Source organism: Corythoichthys intestinalis, chromosome 3, assembly GCF_030265065.1.
Source record: "Corythoichthys intestinalis isolate RoL2023-P3 chromosome 3, ASM3026506v1, whole genome shotgun sequence".
Taxonomy (NCBI): Eukaryota; Metazoa; Chordata; class Actinopteri; order Syngnathiformes; family Syngnathidae; genus Corythoichthys; species Corythoichthys intestinalis.
The window spans coordinates 67,276,793-67,289,563 of NC_080397.1; the positions used below are offsets into that span (position 1 = coordinate 67,276,793).

The 12,771-nt window shown below is 37.1% G+C and overlaps 1 protein-coding gene across 2 annotated transcripts in view; it reads right to left on the reverse strand.

Annotated features, from left to right (window-relative positions):
- The window catches only part of LOC130914014 (DNA polymerase epsilon catalytic subunit A-like), a 76,994-nt gene that overhangs the window by 51,352 nt on the left and 12,871 nt on the right, over positions 1 to 12,771 (reverse strand). For both annotated transcript variants that reach the window (XM_057833058.1, XM_057833059.1), the window contains exons 14-22: positions 9,196 to 9,309; positions 8,901 to 9,113; positions 5,861 to 5,968; positions 5,644 to 5,772; positions 5,456 to 5,558; positions 5,116 to 5,262; positions 4,896 to 5,041; positions 3,141 to 3,289; positions 19 to 111 (exon numbers count right to left, since the gene is read on the reverse strand). In XM_057833058.1, the coding sequence (XP_057689041.1) occupies positions 19 to 111; positions 3,141 to 3,289; positions 4,896 to 5,041; positions 5,116 to 5,262; positions 5,456 to 5,558; positions 5,644 to 5,772; positions 5,861 to 5,968; positions 8,901 to 9,113; positions 9,196 to 9,309 (1,202 nt within the window). The remainder of the gene's footprint in view (positions 1 to 18; positions 112 to 3,140; positions 3,290 to 4,895; positions 5,042 to 5,115; positions 5,263 to 5,455; positions 5,559 to 5,643; positions 5,773 to 5,860; positions 5,969 to 8,900; positions 9,114 to 9,195; positions 9,310 to 12,771) is intronic.

Sequence of the window (12,771 nt, forward strand, 5' to 3'; positions counted from 1 at the left end):
TTTTCGTACGTTACTCACCCTATTTGTTCAATTAGCTCCCTTGCTTGAGTGATTATGTTGGCACCAGTGTAGCACACAATGCCGGCCATTTCCATTGAGTACCAGCGAGCTCTAGTAAACAATGCAGCAGTTTAGCGACACGGATTGTAAAGGGGTTTTTACAGGACACTGGATTTAGTCTAGACATGTCCCGAGTATTTCAAGGTATACCGTGGTAAGAAAACGTCAAGGTTTCAACACCGCAAAAATCTTCCGCCATACCGTCTCTAAGGAATTAGCTATTTTTTTATGTACCATAAATGCAGGGAGAAATCCCTTGCTTGCAGCTGCAAGACTAAACATTTCCCCACCGGTTGTTGATCAGTGTCAGTGAGTCAGCTGTGCTACACGATGGCTGGAGGAGGTGAAACGCCTAAACTTTTCCCCCATTGAAGAAAACGAAATCGCAGGTATGGGAATACTTCGGCTTAGGGCTGGGCGATATGGCCTTAAGTAAATATCACGGTAAGTTGAGCAGATTTACCTCGATAACGATAAATGACGATAAATTCGCCCAAGTGGACTGTTACATAATTTGAAAATCCGAATCAAAGCATGAAATACAAATTACCTGTTTCTCATTGCTTTCAATTTAACATATTTAAGAATTGTACAAGCAGTCAGTGAACATTAAGTATATAAAACATTGTTGTAAATAACAATAACAATTCAAGTATGAACATTTATAACAGCTTGTATGACTTGAACAATGTACAACATTATAAAAAAATCAAAATGACGACTGTGCAAACATGTCATTGTAACACAAATGACTTACAGCTTGAACAGTACACTTCAAACAGATAACTTATTGTTAATGGCTGCTGTGACATAATTACTCAACACAAGTCTTTACTTCAAGATTTCAGGGTTTTTTTCCCCAGAGCATTTTTAAAGCATGCCCGGACACATGCACCTCCCACACAGACCCACACACATATTACACACACACTATATTGCTCTTTTGCCAATGAAACATTTAAGATTTTATGATGGCAGTAATGACACAGAACAAAGCAAGCACATACAGAAAAAGAGCTGTGGCCATTAAACGGTCATATTATAGGCTTCACTATTGGATTGTATTATCACACACAGATACAAAATAACGCGGCATAATGATTGCTAGGGTCAGTCCGTGCCCAATCCACTCATTAAGGTCACCCATTTTGACAAGGTCAGAGCCGCTATCTGACTCCCATCACGTTCATTTGTGGCGTTAACCGCTAACGTTAGCCTGTGGCCTGGCTACCAATAGAAAGCACCCTCTCCTAAATTCATGAGAACCTGGGAGGAAAGCGGGTGAAAGCCCGTTTGGAGGCAGCCAAGAGTCTACTTAATGTCGGGTGAAAGATTGGCGAAGCTCCATTAAGCCCGACTCCATCTCATTTGATTGTAGCGATAGCCGCTACCGTTAGCCTCCCGGGCTTCTGTTTGTTTGAGTTCCTGATGACCACAAGACTTCATACTGAACAATGAATGAACATAGCCAAACAACACAGTCAAAGTGGGATAACAACAAGACTATATTTTCTTGTTTTGTTGAATTACCGAATTTACCGACATGGTCAAAATTACGTCGGTCATCATGACGAATTTTGGTAACGGTAAATTTTCGATATACCACCCAGCTCTACTTCGGCTACAGAAAAGTTACAGACGGCAACGGCTTAGAGGAGGAAGGCCAACCGACTTGTAAACATGTTTGCGGAGGGTGGCTACAAAATTAAAGGTTAGTAAACACTGTCATGAATGTTTCCCAGCAGCTACAAGAGTTAACGCCAGTGTGTTTACTGTGTCTAGCGGTGGTAAAACGTGGTGTTTTCTTCTCTCTGGCAACTGTCTACATTGAGAAGGAGAGTGTCTATAATATAAACATGATACGAGTCATACACGTGCTTTTTATGGAAAATAATTCAATTATTTTTGTTCTGATGGCAATAATGTTGAGCTGTGGCTGTGGGTTTAGGCTCGCCTAAAGGACTGCATTTTCAAAAATTTTTTTAGATTTTATAATATATATATATATATATATATATATACATACACCCCCACACCCCCCCCCACACACATATATATATATATTAGGGCTGTCAAAATTATCGACATATATATATATATATATTTGGGCTGTCAAAATGATCGCGTTAACGGGTGGTAATTAATTTTTTTAATTAATCACGTTAAAATTTTTGATGCAATTAACGCACTTGCCCTGCTCAGAAAGATTTAAGTGACAGTAGAGTGAAAGGCCCACTTCTTAATTGTGTTTTGCGGAGTTTTGCTGCCCTCTGCTGGCGCTTGGGTGCGACTGATTTTATAGGCTTCAGCTCCCAGGAGCATTGTGTAAGCAATTATTGACATCAACAATGGCGGGCTACTAGTTTTTTTTTTTTGATTGAAAATTTTACAAATGTTATTAAAACGAAAACATTAAGAGGGGTTTTAATATAAAATTTCTATAACTTGTACTAACATTTTTCTTTTAAGAACTACAAGTCTTTCTATCCATGGATCGCTTTAACAGAATGTTAATAATGTTAATGCCATCTTGTTGATTTATTGTTATAATAAACAAATACAGTACTTACTGTATGTACCGTATGTTGAATGTATATATCCATCTTGTGTCTTATTTATCCATTCCAACAATAATTTACAGAAAAATATGGCATATTTTATAGATGGTTTGAATTGTGATTAATTGCGATTAATTACGATTAATTAATTTTTAAGCTGTAATTAACTCGATTAAAAACTTTAATCGTTTGACAGCCCTAATAAATATATATATATATATATATATATATATATATATATATATATATATATATATATATATATATATATATGTATAAATTAATTTACAGCCACATTATACTTACTGTATGTTTCAATTTGCTAATGTTTTGAAAAATAAAAATGCTGTTCAATGGAATTTTTTTGTTTGTTTCCTTTTTAAACCCAGGTACCTCAAAGTAACACATTTTAGAGCTGCAATTGCAATACCGCGATATTTTGGTTTAAGGTTATCATACCGTCGGCATATCATACAGCCACATGCCTAACTTAGTCTGGGAAAAATAGGAGTTAACCCTTACCCTTTTCTCATGACGTAGCCGTAAAATGAGTTCAGGATACACTTGTGAGCCAGTTGAAGAGACTCGTAAAGAATCTCCATGTTCTTGCAGCGCTTGACCTCAGCAGCGTCTCCGCAGTCCTGAGCCGCGGACAGTTTCTTCTTCCATACCTTCAGGAACACGACACAAAAAAGTGTTAAATTAATCGAGTGCAATATTAAATTAATGGGACAGACAGCACCTTTATAATGTGTACCCCGCAAAAAAAAAAAAAAAAAAAAAAAAAAAAAAAAGCGAATTATTAGAAGACAAAAAATGAATTTTCTTTTACTAATGCTTAATAATGAAAAAAAAATAATAATACAACCAGTGAAATATATGTAGAGATTGACCAATCCAACTAACAATAAGTCCAACTTCTTGGCAGTGTTTTCTTCAACGATGACTATAACGAAAATATTTCGTCGATGAACAATTTTTTCATGACAAGTGCGAGACGATAACGAACTAAAAATGTGTCTTTGGAAACATAACGAGACAAATCCCAGTTTTTGTTTGACGAGACGAAAATACACCATCTTTCCGTTACATGTTCACAATGTGTCAGACATTTTGTGTAGTTAGCCTGCATCAAAGCAGTGTCTGGTTGTGTCACTCATGTGACGTGCTGCGCCCCCAACCCTACTCAACAGTGCAGTGTCCTCTCCACTCTCCAAGCACACACGGTAAGATTTGTTTTCTTATCTTAGCCAAAGAGAATATGCAATCTTCCTTTCGCCTTTAAAGGTCTTTGCTGAGCGATCATCACACACTAAATGTAACTCGTAGCGTTAGCATAGCATTCACATTTGCGTTAGCATTAAGCTATTGCTAACGGCGAGCATCCTCTTAAACTCAGGTGGGTATAATTAATTGAAAATAATGTACTGTTTTCCTGCTGAGTGTTATCACATGATGGATGTAGATGATACAATATGTCCTCATCTGTCAATGTTCATTCTAAATAGTTAGAAACCTTTTTTTCCATTTATTTTTGGAGTGAAACTTTCGCATTTTACAGACGATAATATTGAGTAAACATCGACTAAAACTAAATGAAATTAATAGTTTTCGTCATCAAAAACTAGACAAAGACAAACACATTTTGAATTGACTAAAATATATGGCTAAGACTAAAAAGTATTAACGTCCAAACAGTGTTGTTTTCGTCAAAAATATTAGTCAGAGAACAATTTTTTCATGACGATCACGCGCTCAAAACGTGTTTTGGGAGTTGGGAGACTAAAACACAACAAGATGAATGCCAGTTGTCATCTGACGATATGAGAACGAGATGAAAATTCGCCATAGTTTCTGTCATAAATTCACAATGTGTGATATTTTCTTATTCTACAGTGGGGCAAATAAGTTTAGTCAACCACTAATTGTGCAAGTTCTCCCACTTGAAAATATTAGAGAGGCCTGTAATCATCAACATGGGTAAACCTCAACTATAAGAGACAAAATGTGAAGAAAAAAAAAAAGAAAATAACATTGTTTGATTTTTAAAGAATTTATTAGCAAATCATGGTGGAAAATAAGTCGACATGCCGTATAGTCCAACTAATTACACGTTTTAGGCTATTATCCATCCTAGTGTAGACGTAGCCTAAGACTAATAAGTATTTTCGTCCAAAAGACTAAGACGAAAATGAAAAGGGCTGCCAGAAAACAACACCGCTTCTTGGGAAGATTACATGAGTTATTGTTTTCGCTTCCTTGTTGCGAGGCAGGTACCTTGTGTAGGCCTTTGAACTCATATCGCCGATCCCTGAAAGCTCGAACAGTATCCACGTAGAAGGAGTTTTCTCTCTGACAGATGGTGGTAACTCGCTCCTCCAGTTTGGTAACGTGTGTCTTCTTATAGGCTTTCTTGCAGTAGTCTAACACACACAAAAAGCATCAGAACTGCTCTTGACAGAGGACCAAACCAAATTCGTTTGTGACAATAGGATACCTGCAAGACGCTTTTTCTCATGCTTTGCTTGTTCCTCCCTGTTGAGTGTGTGGAAAGCCCGAGGTGGACCATTAGGGAAGAATGGGGGAAACTTCTCGGACTCTAGTTGCTGCTGGATTCGGTGGAACTCACTACGGCTGGCGGGCACTGAGGGGGACGAGATTAAGGTGGGAGTTACACACTAATTGAGATGTCTCCATTTGCTTGCGGCAGTGGTGGAATGTAACAAAGTAAAAGTATCTTTACTTTTACTTAAATAAGAAATTGAGTACTTTATCCACCACTGACTTGCTGGTTACAGTTGAGTATGTTAAAAACACAAGATGTGAAACAAACTGACTGATTTCCCCTCTCCAATGCCAAGCCATCCTCCTTTGACAAGTGGCGCCTGGTTTATTGAAGTCGCAGGCAGCACAAGTGGCTTCATCTACCATTGCAGATGGCTGAATGAGAATAAAAGAAAATCTTTAATAAATTGATTTTCAAGATTATCTCTACTATGTTATAAATTTTTGTTTTGTGTTTAACCTGTAGACGGTTGGTGAGGATGATGTTGGGGTACATTGCTCCAACATCAAGATGGTATATGAGGGGACACTCAATCCTGTTTGGAACCTCTTTAAGGGAAGTCAGCTTCTTTTTGATATCCTCACAAACCTAAAAAAAAAAAAAAAAAAAAGGTGTTCTTTACCATTACGGATAAAAATAAATCAATAATGCTGGGGGGTTCGGAAAATCTATATACTTCATTGAAGTTAGTGACTTGCTCCAGGGGGATTTTCTCCTCTTCCTCAATGGCATGACGCATTGTCTGCTCAACTCGTTGGTGCAGGAAGTCAAAAGCAGCTGGGTTCTGTCAACATAATCAAATAATAATATGAGGCAGCGATTTCCAACGACTGCAGATTTCACTTTTTCAGCCATGACAAATGATCCAGTTTCACCTAACGGCTATGAAAAAGATAATTTAAACCATAAAGTAAACGCTTGTATTTAATAATTATGTCACAGCAGCCATTAACAATAAGTTGTCTTTATGAAGTGTACTGTTCAAGCTGCAAGTCCTTTGTGGTACAATGACATGTTTGCACAGGCATATTGATTTTGACAATGTACATTGTTCAAGTCATACACGCTGTTATAAATGTTCATACTTGAATTCTTATTGCTTACAATACATTTTATAAACCTAATGTTTAGACTGTATGTACAATTGTTAAATACAGTATATCAAATTGAATGCTGGTAAATAAATCAACAAGAAATAGTTAATCTGTATTTCATGCATTGATTCAGATTTTCAAATTATATAACAGTCCGCTTGGGCAAATTTATCTTCATTTATCGTTATCGAGATAAATCTGCTCAATTTATCGTGATACACGTTTAAGGCCATATCGCCCAGCCCTACTTCAAATACAAAAATATGTTACATAACATAAGCGAATTAAGTGCTGTGAGATCCAAACTTAATATTTTGTATGACTTCCATGGGCTTCGGCAAGGATTCATACAATTTATTGACGAAGTCATCAGGAACATCAAAGAAAGCAGTCTTGCATGCCTCCCAGAATTCATCAACATTCTTGGGTTTCGTCTTCCATGCTTCCCCTTTCATCTTGTTAGGGTTAGGATTAGGGGTTAAATGCCACACGGTTTTTTAATTGTTTTTTTGTTTAATGCTGGTTTCTGGGCACTGATTCGACCATGGAGGCCATTTCTAGACAGAATTCGACAGACTGTTCTGGTTGACACAGGGACTTCAGGTGACCAGGTCTCGTGGTACTCTGCTGCAGTGGAAAAAGAACAAGATCCTCCAGGACTGGCCAGCCCAGTCACCAGACATGAACATCATTAAGCATGTCTGGGATAGGATGAAAGAAGAAGCATGGAAGACAAAACCCAAGAATGTTGATGAACTCTGGGAGGCATGCAAGACTACTTTCTTTGATGTTCGTGTTGACTTCATCAATAAATTGTATGAATCCTTGCCAAACCGTATGAATGCAGTCCTTCAAGCCCATGGAAGTCATGCAAAATATTAAATTTGGATCTCACAGCACTACTTAATTCGCTTATGTTATGTAACATATTTTTGTATTTGAAGTACATTTTTTGTTTAATTTTCACACTACTTTGTGAAGGCGACAAAACTTTTGTCTTGCCAAAATTTGACCTTTATGTCTTCATTAAATGATAAATCGTTTTTCAGTGAAACAAATATATTTTTGTACATTCAACATCATTTGGGAGGCTCTTGGCTTTCATATGAGCCATTTCTGAAACCAATTGAATAATTAAAAGTCAAGTTATTAGCAATTGTTTCTATAAAATGGTTAAGCAACAAGACTTTTGTCAGGGACTGTAGATGGCAGAAGGTTCAATTAACTTGGGAATAGGCATATGCCGGTCACCGGTTTATGAAATCGTCATGGTTTCAAAACCACTACATTTTCCCATCATACTGCATTACGGTATTAGCAATTTTTATGTCACAAAAATGCAGCGAGAAATCCATGGCTTGGAGTGGCATCTCTCATCCCTGCCCCTCCAGTTGTTGCTCTGTCCTGTGTTTGTCGGTGACACGACTTTGTCACTGTGCTTAGAGTAGACACAATGGCTGAAGGTGGTCAAACTACACCTGAGCCCCCCCACCCCTCGAAAAAGACAAAGTCGCTAGTACAGGACCTTTAGTAACTTTGGCTACTGAAAAGAAACACGGCCGCGGCTTCGTGAAGGAAGGACAGCAGGACCTTCAACATGATTTTACATTTACGTAACCGTCATCTGTCACTTTACACAAAATTTAAGGTAAGTAAATGGTGCCATGAATGTTTCCCACCAGCTACGAGAGTTCACTCCAGCGTGTTTAGTTTGTGTAGCGATGGTAAAACAAATACTAGAACGAGGTTGATAACGTGGCTAGCTAGCACGGAGACAGCTAACTAGTTTCCTCTCTACCATTAGCCTACTTTTGTAAAGTCTTCTGCCATTGTAAACATCTGTTCAAAATAACATTTTCATAATACAGCATGTGGTGTTTTTTTCTCTCTGGTGACTTTCTGTGTTGAGAGAGAGAGTGTGTGTGTGTGTTGGGGGGGGGGGGTGTATAATGTCACGTGTAAATAATGATACAAGTCATACACACGTCTCTTGCTCTCGCTCTCCAGTAATATTCAACTAATTAATATTAATAGTTGTAGTAGTATGTGTTTTAAATAAAATCCATTTGATCATATGTTTAAGTCTATTTCCTATTCTTTTCTTGTTCTAATGTTGAGCAACTGTGTGGAGCAGTGGCTTTGGGTTTAGTCTATTAATTCTATTTATTTCCCATTTTATTTCAAAAATATTTCAGTTATTTATTTATTTTACCATTATATTCATGTTGATGTTCCAATTTGCAAATATGATCAGAAAGATAAAAAATCCTGTTTCATAGAATTTTTTAAAAACCTGTACATCTCAAAATAACACATTTTAGAGCTATAATTGGAATACCGTGATACCGTGAAACTGCTGTATTTTTGCTTAATGTTATCATCCCGTCAAAATCTCATACCGGCACATGCCTCCTTGGGAATTGACCCGTTGCTAGTCTGAGAGCCCCCATTAAACTCAATGGCCGTCATTAATAATTCACTGCCAACCCTCCTAGCTCAAATGAATTGCACCTCTATTGTCGTCAATGGCAACTAATGATTTAACGGCATCAACTACAGAAGCAGATTCTGTCATTCGCACTGCTATGTAAGCATACATAGGAGTACCAAGGTGGATGTTACCATTTTGAAACGGCAGGGAATGTCACTTCGAAACACCCCGGACTCAAGTGCCTCGACGTGACCGCCGACATAAGTCTCAGAGTCCAAAACGTGGCCGTCGTCTGTCAGCTTATTGAAGACTTGCTCTTGTTTGTTGGGGAAGACAATATTGGCATGGAAGGCCTGCACCATGAGCAGAGCTTCGCATAGAGTACCAGAGCCTTTACGCAACACCTGTTTTGAGAGGAATATACAGTAGAAGCGGTATCTAAACAGTCACCCTAAGATTTAGCATTATCATGCACTTTGAACAAACCTCATCAGGCTCCATTGGAATGATAGTGCACAGAGCAAAGATGAAGGGGTGAACATACTTCATGTAGAGGTAGTATGTGGCCACAGCATCTGACACAGAGTAGGTGGCTAATGTCTACAAAAAAGGGGGGAAAAAGACAGTACTAAACAGTAAAGAAACGGTACTAAAAAAAAGTTGTTGTTTTTTTAAGTTCAAAGAAAGCCTTTCACGAATCAATTTCTCGCACGGTAAATAAAAATGAGAGGTAATTTTCCCAGCTGCGATTTATCGCCACGTGTGTGTGATTGCGTGGGCTGTGTGCACACAGGCGTGTTGACTGCATATTAGAATCCAGTTCTTTTCACAGATGCTTATTGGTCATCAACACGTCATAGAATTAACGTCCAGAGAAGACACATCTATATTAGGGCTGTCAAACGATTAAAATTTTGAATCGAGTTAATCACAGCTTAAAACTTAATTAATCGTAATTCATCACAATTCAAACCATCTATAAAATATGCCATATTTTTCTGTAAATTATTGTTGGAATGGAAAGATAAGACACAAGATGGATATATATATTCAACATACGGTACATAAGTACTGTATTTGTTTATTATAACAATAAATCAACAAGATGGCATTAACATTAACATTCTGTTAAAGCGATCCATGGATAGAAAGACTTGTAGTTCTTAAAAGATAAATGTTAGTACAAGTTATAGAAATTTTATATTAAAACCCTTCTTAATGTTTTCGTTTTAATAAAATTTGTCAAATTTTCAATCAAAAAATAAACTACTAGCTAGCCATTGTTGATGACAATAATTACACAATGCCCATAAAATCAGTCGCACCCAAGCGCCAGCAAAGGGTGACAAAACTCCAAAAAAACACAAGTAACAAGTGGCTATGACTTGTGCTGTCATTTTACCGGTAATCTCTTTGTGCGGGGCATGTGCGTTAATTGCGTCAAATATTTTAACGTGATTAATTTGAAAAATTAATTACCACCCGTTAACATGATAATTTTAACAGCTCTAATCTATATTAAACATTCTAAAACGTTAGCATTGCTACATTGAGGCTAATGGAAAAAAGACAATGTACTAACTACTTTAGCCTGCTTTGAAACATTGGCAGTCTTTTCCAAAACACAAAAGAGAGGTTAAAGGGTGACACATTAAATAAAAATCGTATGTTTATAGCATATGCAATTTGTAAGAAAAAAAAAATCTATTACTGACACCACATGCATGACGAAGAGAAGTGCACTTTTTTTTACGGAGTGTAAAGCGTACAGTTAGCGGCTTAGCGAACATACGTCGGTGAATATTTCCAAATGAAAGCATGACATGTTCAATATGTAACTAAAGATTTCTGAAGTTAATCGCACATTATTCAGATTCTTCACTAAGAATAGTTTTAAAAAGACACTCATTATGAAAAATCTGAATGAGAAATCCGTCAATGAATAATTTGGCTTTGAATTTGCTAATGTGCACTTTGCAGGACAAGATGACAGTCGTTTTGGATCAAATAGACACTTTTGATGGACTAATTGGCAGAGAACAGAAATGGCATTGGGATTTCTCACCTATTTCGTATTCTGCACTTAGCTAGCTTTCAAAAGACTCATTATGCATTGTATGGTTTTTTTTCATATACATATTTTAAAGCAGCACTAGGTAACTTTTTGACCTTTGTGAAGTATTTTCATAACATTTGTGATGATACGTCGACTGACAACTAGTTGAATGACACCTCTTTTATATTTTGAGGGGGCCTGTATCTCTTTCACCAGCACTAATTAACTTTGAGGAGGGTGGCAGGAAACCTGCCACACAAAAAACTCCAAATGTGCAAAAAAGACTGAAAAGTTACCGAGTGTTGCTTTAATACAGTTTTTGTTTTATTTAAGAATAACAATTTATTGCATTTGAATGGGTGATATATTACACGGTCCCCCCCAGGATTGATAAATCTAAATTCAAGACTTTTAATACCTTTTTTAATGCCATTTCAACTGAAAATTAATACTTTTCTCGCACCCATTATTTAGATAATATTGAATCATTAAAAAAAATAAAGCACTGAACATCAAATTTAACCTCAATTACTAAGTGTCTTTGACAAAAGAATGCCCATTTACTTAAGATACAATTAAAACACATTTAAATATAAGGTCTTTCAGATTTTTTCCCCAGGATAAAATGGATTTTGCACTATTTTTGTAAAGCGACTTCAGAAATTACATTTGCAATACAACAGGTTTCCGTTTTAAGAGGACCTAGTCAAGGTGGTAGGTTGGTGATTGTCAGGTTGGTCACCTTAACTGTAAAGTACTTGGGAAAATCTTGCAATTGGCAGTGAAAGTTTAAAAAACAGCCACTAAATGGCAGTAGTTTACCATTAATTACTACAAAATAAAAAAGCTACACATGACCATTTCCCTTGGTAATTGTTTTTTTTTCTAATCACATTACAAGAAGTATACAAAACACATGTTAATCCTTTGTTAGCTATTGAAGACATTTCTTTTAATCAGATAGAGAAAATCCATACTCTTATTTAATCAAGAAAAACATTTAAATATATCAGGAGGTGTTTTACTATCACCTACATTATAATTTGCCTATCGCCATGCCATGTTATTCAGATCAACGTTACCCCGCACTCGTTCCAATAATAGACAGTGTCAACCGTGTTGTGTATCTGAGAGTGATGGTGAATCTACGACTCGAGTTTATCCATGCTAAGGCTAGTGCACCTGCCAATACCCCATTGAACATGGCTAACTCTTGAGTTAAAACTGCAAAATTCACATTCATTCCAAAGGCAAACCGTGCAGAAATACATTATTGCATCTAACACATTTTAATTGGAGAAAATGGCAACTTACTTTGAAATGGTAAGCAGGTCCACTGCCTTCGCATGACCCATAAACTGCGACCCAAAGAATCTGGATGCGACTTGGTCGCCGATCCAATACCTCACATGCTGGTCCAACTGTTTGGACTTGGTTGTCTTGTTGAAGCTTTCGTCGAACATAACAACTAAGGCATCTGAGCAGTTCCTTGCGTTAGCACACAGAGTACTGTGCGATTGCCTGCTGTTGTGATGTTCATGCTAATGATGCTAACGGCGCGCATGCACGAGGAGCAGTGCATCGTAAAAATTCTATGCGTCATCTTCGTTATGGATTAAAAAAAATAAAAAAAACTTTGTCATGGATAGAATTTAGGTTGCACTGAGATGTTAAAATTAAAACCACGGTGAAAAAATTCCAGACTTACGACAGCTAATTTAATACGTTCAATACCTTGAATAATGGAAAACTAAATTCAATGCTTTTTTAATACTTTTAATAGACCCTACTCACCGACGTCACAGAATGACGCGTCGCTGTATCCGGCCGCCATATTGTCCGTCTCTGTTTAGCCCTATTCTCAATGGTTTCAATTAGTCGTTCAGTTTATAGAGCAATTAATGGAAGCCCCAGTGCTTTCAGACGCTGTAAACTCATTGGATGCGTTGCATAAAAGGCGTTATATGGAAAAGCTTCAGTCTATCCATTCGCCAGATCCATATTTG